Source organism: Heptranchias perlo, chromosome 41 (genome assembly GCF_035084215.1).
Source record: "Heptranchias perlo isolate sHepPer1 chromosome 41, sHepPer1.hap1, whole genome shotgun sequence".
Classification (NCBI taxonomy): Eukaryota; Metazoa; Chordata; class Chondrichthyes; order Hexanchiformes; family Hexanchidae; genus Heptranchias; species Heptranchias perlo.
In genome coordinates, this window is record NC_090365.1 from 856,759 (window position 1) to 866,746 (window position 9,988).

The 9,988-nt window shown below is 47.8% G+C and overlaps 1 protein-coding gene across 1 annotated transcript; it reads right to left on the minus strand.

The window, feature by feature from the left end:
- On the minus strand, nt 1-8,905 carry LOC137305891 (prolactin-releasing peptide receptor-like). Its single transcript, XM_067974828.1, has 2 exons — nt 8,025-8,905; nt 1-5,284 (listed from the first exon to the last, which is right to left on the minus strand). The coding sequence occupies exon 2, from the start codon at nt 5,250-5,252 to the stop codon at nt 4,179-4,181; it is 1,074 nt and encodes a 357-aa protein (XP_067830929.1). The 5' UTR covers nt 5,253-5,284; nt 8,025-8,905; the 3' UTR covers nt 1-4,178.
- Nucleotides 8,906-9,988: the final 1,083 nt, after the last annotated feature.

Sequence of the window (9,988 nt, forward strand, 5' to 3'; positions counted from 1 at the left end):
AAGAAAGACTTGCATTTATATAGCGCCTTTCACAACCTCAGGACATCCCAAAACACTTTACAGCCAATGAAACACTTTTGAAGTGTAGTCACTGTTGTAATGTAGGAAATACAGCAGCCAATGTGCGCACAGCAAGATCCCACAAACAGCAATATGATAATGACCAGGTAATCTGTTTTTTTTATGATGTTGGTTGAGAGATAAATATTGTCCAGGACACCGGGGAGAACTCCCCTGCTCTTCTTTGAAATAGTGGCCGTGGGATCCTTTATATCCACCTGAGAGGGTAGACAAGGCCTCGGTTTAACGTCTTATCCAAAAGACGGCACCTCTGACAGTGCACTGCACTGGGAGAGTCAGCCTAGATGGGCCATATGTGGCCTACAACCCATGACAATGTAGTCATCTAGCCCTGGCAACTCAATCCTGAGTATAATTTCGACTGGGAATTTCCTGGGAGCTGCTCTCACTCTGCCAGTGTAACTTCACCAGACGTGTGGTGGAGACCCTGTTTACGAGCATTTCTGGCGCAGTCAAGACAATGGAGCTGAATCGGCTCTGCAGAAATTCCAGCCATTTGCCCCACCTTTCGTCAGATGTCACGTCTCCTGTTGGTATCGCCAATCCTGGAGGTTCGATAATCCCATCTATCGTCATTTGGGAATTGTCTCTCCTGTTTCTTGCCCTTCCTGGTCCTTGTGGGCATGGTGCCAACTTGATCTGGGCTGTTTGCGAAACCTTTGTGTAAAAGGCTCAGCACTTTCCCCATTGCTTAGAGCCCTGCAGATAACTGGATCCCAGTGTTTGATGCCTGGTCTGTGCTCGGTCAGTTGGGAGGCAGTATGACCACTGCAGTCGGCCTCAATGCCACCGAGTGAGAGAAGGAGGAGGGGACAATTTCCCACTGTCCGGTGACCCTCCCCGCTTGGACGTGCGTGTGTGTTTGGATGTCAGGTGAGTACAGGATCTGTCTTGGCTGTGATGACCACTCCATGGTCAACGACCCTTGCGACAATTGCTGTCTGGTCTCACACATGGAGAACGGTCACTCAGGTGAGATACAGGAGAGAAACCAGTTCACGTGGCCACTCGGGTGAGATACAGAGGTGGGCAGTGCTCGTGGGATTGGAACCCAACAAGAAACTGTTCCTTAAGGGGAAGCAAAGAGACAGCGGAGCGAAAAAATGTAAAAGCTTTCTAAAAATGACTAAGTGGCTGATTTAATGCGGAGGAGATTTATAATTGGCTGGTTTATTTGTCATTGTTATAGAATTCCTGCTCTAAGACTATCACTTCTTGGCAAACAGATTGTACATTTCTTGGCTCATTATCCTTCCTCGGCCAGGCTCTCGGAGATGATGATGATTGAAGGGGCCATTTATTTCCTCCCCAATATCCCTATTTTCTCTCCGTCCCCCTCTGAGGTCGGCTCCTTGCTTCAACTCCTTGCTCAGGAGATTGCTACAGATTAGCTTGTATACATCCCATCCATCGACCCTGTCCTTCCCTCCCATTCTCCTTGAAGCACTCTTAAAGGATTAGGAAAGTCTAGGCTGGATTGCTTTTTACCAGAAATACGCCTCTGAATATTAAAAAATATATTATAACAAATCCTTGTTGCCATTCTAGATATTCAGAATGATCCCGGGGCTAAAAGGGTTAAATTACAAGGACAGGTTACACAGACTAGGCTTGTATTCCCTCGAGTATAGAAGACTAAGGGATGATTTAATCGAGGAGTTTAAGATGATTAAAGGATTTGATAGGGTAGATAGAGAGAAACTATTTCCTCTGGTGGGGGGAGTCCAGAACAAGGGGGAATAACCTTAAAATTAGAGCCAGGCCGTTCAGGGGTGATGTCAGGAAGCATTTCTTCACACAAAGGGGAGTGGAAATCTGGAACTCTCTCCCCCAAAAAGCTGTTGAGGCTGGGGGTCAATTGGAGCTTTCAAGAGTGAGATCGATGGATTTTTGTTGGGTGAGGGGATTAAGGGTTACAGAACCAAGGCGGGTAAATGGAGTTAAGATTCAGATCAGCCATGATCTTATTGAATGGCGGAACAGGCTCGAGGGGCTGAATGGCCTCCTCCTGTTCCTGTGATCCTAGATAAGGAGACTTGTCATTTCTGAGCTGCTCCTCTGTGCCTCAGGACACCTCTCTTCATTTTAACAGAGCCTAGTATTTTTATAATCCTGTAATTTTTACATCAACACTGGGGAGCAGACTTTGAATAAAACGTATTTCCTCTTGACATTCCCTTCAAGTGGTATTTGAGGGAGACAGAATCCCTCGCACCTTCTCCCCTCAGGCCACAGGGTGAGCTGGTAACAGAGGGTTACAGTCACTCTATTGAGGCACAAGACAAACCTTTGAGCTGATTGTTTCTTCACAACCTGCCCTTCTATACATCTGTTATTTTATGCAAGGCATTTGTTCTGTGTTTAAGCATCGCCATTATTTTCAAACTTTGTCTTTATCTTTTATTAATACTGCAGCATTATATATTTCATAAACTATTGGAAATAATTCATTCAGTCAGATTGGTTGCTGGCTGGCAGCATTCCAAGGACTTTCTTGAACATGTCAGCGAGAAGCATCTTCATGGTGAGATAGTCCCATCAGACAAGGGGAGAGAACAACACACAGAGGGGAAGGGGGCAAGACAGCAAAGAGCATGCAGAGGAGAGGAAGGACAAAACACTTACATTATTTTAACAGAATTAACGTCTCGAATCTTCCGCAATGGCTCAATGAGTACACTGCCCGACGGGGAACACAGGGACCAGAAAGGACCCACCTTTCCCCTGGTCTGCGATGAGTCAGCTGATCTTGGCTGAGGCATCAGTTAGAGTATAATGATTGGCCTCTTCGCCCCTGGGTAAAGGAGGGGAAAGCTTCACACCCATAACTGTGCAGCCAAACAGGCAAGTCTGTCATGAACAATCGGCAAAGATTCCTACACCTCTACACACTGTACATCGCAATGATAGACCTTATTGAACCATCTCAATGATAGACCTTATTGATCCATCTCAATGATAGACCTTATTGAACCATCTCAATGATAGATCTTATTGATCCATCTCAATGATAGACCTTATTGAACCATCTCAATGATAGACCTTATTGAACCATCTCAATGATAGACCTTATTGATCCATCTCAATGATAGACCTTATTGATCCATCTCAATGATAGATCTTATTGAACCATCTCAATGATAGACCTTATTGATCCATCTCAATGATAGATCTTATTGAACCATCTCAATGATAGACCTTATTGAACCATCTCAATGATAGACCTTATTGATCCATCTCAATGATAGATCTTATTGAACCATCTCAATGATAGACCTTATTGATCCATCTCAATGATAGACCTTATTGATCCATCTCAATGATAGACCTTATTGAACCATCTCAATGATAGACTTTATTGATCCATCTCAATGATAGACCTTATTGATCCATCTCAATGATAGATCTTATTGATCCATCTCAATGATAGACCTTATTGAACCATCTCAATGATGGACCTTATTGAACCATCTCAATGATAGACCTTATTGACCCATCTCAATGATAGATCTTATTGAACCATCTCAATGATAGATCTTATTGAACCATCTCAATGATAGACCTTTTGAACCATCTTAATGGTAGACCCAACCAAACAAGTAGACGACCTTTGACAGCACAAAACACAAGTCATAGCCAGCAGTGGCCAATGGGAACTCTGTTGAGTAGGCAACATTGCTCATAATGCGAGTCCAGGCAATGAGCGTTAGCCAGCTCTTTTACCATGGAGGGCATCACAGCCAAGCTTGATGCTGTCTTTGCCCCCAATATCCGCACATGTGCCCTTTCCAGTATGGGTCGCTGGACAGCGATTGGGAGCGAGAACGTTATCTGATTCTTTCTCTCCCCTAGCCTAGGATCATTGAAGACGCGTTCTCACCACTCCCCCACCAGAGATCAGCTAACTCAGCACAGACCAGGAATCACACCTGGGATCTTAGGGTTTGTGTGATTTTAGTACCATGCCAGGACATGTGTTGACTCCACCCAACCACTGGGGGCGGTGTAGTGTGTAACAATTAACAATTCTACAAGCGTCAGATGGAACCAAATATCAATCTCAAAATCCACACATAGTAACCCTACAAAGTCAAAGCTCATTGGCTGTAAGATCGGTTACCCATCTCAGGTTTTAGAAGGTCTACTGCTGCAGTGTGTGGTGGGGATGAGATGCTGGACATGAAGCTGCTGTTCCTCTTCCGATGTTGAACGTAACCTCTAAGATGGAGCCTGAACTTGCGGTGGAGCGAGGCGTAGATGAAGGGGTTGTAGCAGGAGGAACTCATCGCCACCCAGTGGCAGGACAGGTGGAGGACTTTAACGTATCTGTAGTTGAGGATGGTTAAGTCAATGTCTATGTCAATGATCAGGTTCAGGATCTGCAGGGGCAACCAGCAGATGGCAAAGACCAAAACCGAGATGACTAAGAGGATGAAAGTCTTTCTTTTGTCCTTGCTCCATTTGACGTAATTGCTCCCATCCACCCCCAAATCATTCCTTTTCTTGAGATGGACGGTGATAGCACAGTAGGAGATGGTCACGGCAGATAATGGGACCACATAGGACAATAGAAGGATGATGCAGGAATAAGCTAGCCTTTGTTCCTCTAAGCTTGCCCAAGACTCTCCACAAGCGGTGAAATCAATCACTTTGAGCTCCTGGTAAATGGTATGAATGCTGGCCGGGCTAGCCAAGGCTAAAGATAAGACCCATATAGCCACTATGATGAGACCAAACCAGTGAAGTCTTATTCTTCGGTGGATGGGGTAGGCCACTACGATGTACCTGTCCACTGCGATGGCTGTCAGTGAGAGGATGGAGACGTAGACCGTGGTGGACTGCATGAGCGAGACAAAGTGGCACATGAACCCTCCAAAGAGCCACCCACGCAGCTCAAAGGCGTAAGACAGGGTCAGGGGGACGCAGGTCAGGCACATGAGGAGGTCTGCGACCGAGAGGTTCCCAATGAAGAAGTTGGTGGCATTGTGGAGTTTCTTGTCCACGATGATGCTGCCAACCAGGAAGGTGTTGCCAATGCAGGCCACGGCCACCAGAGTGCAGTATAGCAGGATGAAGAGAGACTTATACTGTTGGAGTAAATCAGTGTCAGGAAAGTTCATCAGAGAGCTGCCATTGAATAAGCTGCTGTTGACCATGGTCTCGATCTCCATAGTTTCTTGCACATCCGCCTTCAATATTCACCCTTTAAATAAAACACAACACCTAACAATCATAGAACCATAGAATGATAAAGCTCAGAAGGAGGCCATTCTGCCCATCGTGCCTGTACTGGCTCTTTGAAAGAGCTATCCAATTAGTCCCACTCCCCTGCTCTTTCCCCATAGCCCTGCAAATGTTTCCCCCTTCCCTGATAATGAGCAGCCCCTTTACAGCCACTGGCCGTTAATGGGGTAAAAAAGAGTTTCTGAGACTCTAATCTATTCCCACTCTCTCCACCCGCCCCCACCCTCCCCAATACATTGTGGTCATTTTATTCTTCCTTATCCTCCCTTGCCACCCCCGCCTACAATTCCCTGGCGGTTGAGCCTGGCTGGTGACCACCTGCCAAAACTCGTCCATTGTCACTCTACCCTCACTCTACTGGTGACGAGGCACAAAGACCCAGATTGACTTGCTTGCTGAGATTTCATCCCCATCAGGAAGTTTATAACACCTCCCCCACCTCCTGTCCTCCAGCATCTGAATGAAAACCGTGGGCTCCTCGTTTAGGGAGATCTTTTTTACCATCCCTCACCTTCACTCAGATAACTAGGTGAAGGGCGAAGGCCCATTGCACAGGACACCGGCAAAGTTGGAAACAGGTGGAGAGACTGTTTTCCATACAGCACCTTTCACCACCTCAGGGCATCCCAAAGCACTTTACAACCAATGAAATACTTCTTAAGTATAGTCACTGTTGTAATGTAGGAAACGCAGCAGCCAATTTGTGCACAGCAAGATCCCACAAACAGCAATGAGATAAATGACCAGATAATCTGTTTTTTTAGTGATGTTAGAGTCATAGAGTTATACAGCACGGATAGAGGCCCTTCGGCCCATCGTGTCCGCGCCGGCCATCAAGCCCTGTCTAATCTAATCCGATATTCCAGCATTTGGTCCATAGCCTTGTATGCTATGGCATTTCAAGTGCTCATCCAAATGCTTCTTGAATGTTGTGAGGGTTCCTGCCTCCACAACCCTTTCAGGCAGTGAGTTCCAGACTCCCAGACAGTGAGTTCCAGACTGTCGGTTGACAGATGTTGGTTGAGGGATAAATATTGGCCCAGGACACCGGGGAGAACTCCCCCTGCTCTTTTGTGAAATAGTGGCCATGGGATCTTTTACATCCACCTGAGAGGGCAGACGGGGCCTCGGTTTAATGTCTCAACTGAAAGACGGCACCTCCGACAGTGCAGCACTCCCTCAGTACTGCACTGGGCGTGTCAGCCTGGATTTAGTGCTCAATATGGGTTAACGAGGAGATAATCAGCCAGGGTTCTCGCTCCTGATCACTAAACTCTGACCCTGCTGCAAAGTTCATGTGTGCGAGGATCTTGGGTAAGGGCTTGGCTGTGATGCCTTCTGTGGTTGAATAGCCGACTGACACTCGCCGCTTCGGCTCAGTTGCAAAGAATGGTCACTTGGACGAGGTACCGGAGGGAAGGCTGGGGGGGGGGGTGCGGGTTTGGGGGCTTTATCCCAACAAGGAGTCAGCTCCTTCAGGAGAGGGGATGAGTAAATTGTGGGCGAGGGAGAGGTGCTGCCAAGCTGGCTTTTCTCATTTCTTTGATTGAAGTTTCCCGTCAGATTTAAAAGAGGAAAAAAGTGAAACTATAAAATGAAAAAAAAATTGATGCAGCAGAAGAAAGAGAATAAAAAGAGCAAAAGGGAGAGGAGAACAAATAAATAAATCCTCCCAGTATCTTTCTTTAGTTTGTAGGTTCTGGTTTTATTTTCCTTGTTTAGTCCTGTGGTAGGGCTGTTTTCTTGGGTGTTTAACAGCATCAAAGATTACAGTTGTTGATATTTTTCATGCGGGATGATCAGAGACTCCAAGGAAACCATCCCAGCTGTTGCCAAGTTACCGAGCGTTGCCTATCAGGGACCAGAAGCAGATTTAAAAGTCTCGATCGTTATCATTTAACCGACTCTTTTAAAAAGAAACCAATTTGCAGGGCAGGTCCCATTGGCTGTTCAAATATTTTACAGAAATCATTTCTTTAGATTGCGGGGTTTCAGAGGGGGTTCCCCAGACCACAGTGGGTGCAATTGAGGACCCCCAGGGGTCTGCGTGACAATCGCAGTGAGGGGAGGGGGGAGTCTCCAAGATCATTAAATCTGCATTTGTTAACTCACCAGCGCATTATTTCTGTTGCTGTATATTAATTAAAAAATGTTTTCCACTATTACATGTCACAGAGATCCTGTCTTTAGATATAAGTTGTCAAGTTGGGGGTCCCTGGACCAAAGGCAGTCTCGGGGGGGTCTCTCGCGCTGAGTCCTAATGTGTCCCTCTGTGGCTCAGTATCAAATATTGTTTGATAATCGCTCCTGTGAAGCGCCTTGGGACGTTTTACTATGTTAAAGGCGCTATATAAATGTAGGTGGTTGTTGTGGTTGTTGTTTTGGGAGCTAGGACGGGACGTCCCAAGACTCTGGCCATATTTAGGGTGGTTCCCCCACCCTGCCCACACTCTGAGATGTTTGAAAGTCACTGGAGAAGATCCTGCTCTGTAATAATCCATAGCGAGCAGCTCCCCGCACAGTAACACAGGGATTTGTTTAAAGAAAACTTCTCAACTAAACAATCCACACATTCTAAATCTGAATCGTGAACATTTCTGACCAAACTGATTAACTTTGGTTCAGATTTTAATTTGCAGCTTAACAAGTTTTTAATAAGGTGGATTGAAATAGAAATCGGAATTTGAACAGAGACTCACCTCTGACTCTCCTGTTAATGGGCAATTGCTGCTGAAATGCCTTTTTGAAGGTGATTCTGGGTGTGCCTGGCAATGCACAGTGCCCCTCTTGCAGCTGTTGCCCGATGTCCCTCTTGCTCCTGTCGCCCGGTGCCCCTCTTGCTCCTGTTGCCCGATGCCCCTCCTGCTCCTGTCGCCCGATGCCCCTCCTGCTCCTGTTGCCCGATGCCCCTCTTGCTCCTGTCGCCCGATGCCCCTCTTGCAGCTGTTGCCCGATGCCCCTCCTGCTCCTGTTGCACGATGCCCCTCCTGCTCCTGTTGCCCGATGCCCCTCTTGCTCCTGTTGCCCGATGACCCTCCTGCTCCTGTCGCCCGATGCCCCTCCTGCTCCTGTCGCCCGGTGCCCCTCTTGCTCCTGTCGCCCGGTGCCCCTCTTGCTCCTGTTGCCCGATGCCCCTCCTGCTCCTGTTGCCCGATGCCCCTCTTGCTCCTGTCGCCCGATGCCCCTCTTGCAGCTGTTGCCCGATGCCCCTCCTGCTCCTGTTGCACGATGCCCCTCCTGCTCCTGTTGCCCGATGCCCCTCTTGCTCCTGTCGCCCGATGCACCTCTTGCTCCTGTTGCCCGATGCCCCTCCTGCTCCTGTCGCCCGATGCCCCTCCTGCTCCTGTCGCCCGATGCCCCTCCTGCTCCTGTCGCCCGATGCCCCTCCTGCTCCTGTCGCCCGATGCCCCTCTTGCACCTGTCGTTCGGTGCCCCTCTTGCTCCTGTTGCCAGGCGCTCCCTTGTTGCTCCAACTTTAAAGGGGACTCGGCGATAGAGACACACAGACTCTCCCGAGCCTCAGAGAGATTTAAATCTGAATGAGAAAGCTCTGAGTCTCTTTAACGTCGAGCGGCTGTGGGTGATTTTAGTCACTCTCATTGGGTCGGGATGTTTTGATGGACAGGCGTGGTTAATACAGAGAGTTGGAGAGGGAGGTGGATGGGATTTAAAGGGACCTGTCCTGTGTGAACTCAGCCCGGAGATCACTCACTCCCACCAGATATTCCTGGGCAAACTGGAGCCAATGTTTCTATAGTCTGACCGACTGTCAGGTTCTAGTGCAATGTTGTTTTAGTTAAATTGGGTTAGGAGTTACAGTGTGTAAACTGACATGAACTATCCAGAGGCTAAATCTTTTTTTAAACAGACAAATATTTTCCCCAACACTCATTAGTCACCACCAATGGCTGAGTGAATTTTTTCTTCACAGTTTTCTTTCCTGTTCTTATTTCTCGCTCCTTCTCTGATGAAAACGCTGGTGCATTCTGGGCACCCTGTGCCCACACCCAAGTGCCTATTCTTTGTGTGTGTGGGAGCCTAGTCGGGCCAAATCAGCATCTGCTTTACCATCTGGGCATCACAGATACACCCAATCCCATCCTTGCGACATTGTTACGGTGCTCCCTGTACAATGGAACGTCTGAGAGCACCTAACGAGGCCGAATCGGTGGGCCTGATTAGGAAAAGGCGGGGGGGGAACATACGTGGGGGAGGGGGAGACACAGTTCAGGAGACGAGATTTTAGGGGAGCTTTTGAATATAGGAAGGGACTGAATTCCAGACAGCCTGGGCCCTGGATAATATAACTCGAACTGCACACCCATGCAGTTTCCAGCAGGGGTCACCAGATAGTGATCAGGCACTGGAACCCTGGCTGACTTGCTCCTCCCAGCTACCCCAGGGGCACTGAGGCCAACTGTAACCCCTCCCCCCCCACCCCCGTTACTGCTGCCCTGGCTGAGACTGACGAACAGACCACAGTCCAAGGATCGAACCTGCTCTGTATGTCTCAGTGAGGTGCTGCAAATAGGTCAACATCTGCACGAAAATAATGTGGACCAGAATTTTAGACGCACACATTAACCAGTGTACTAGCAGAGGTAGTTAACTAGTTAACCAGAAGTAATGAAACTCTTAGAAGTTTTCTTGTAGAGATGATCAC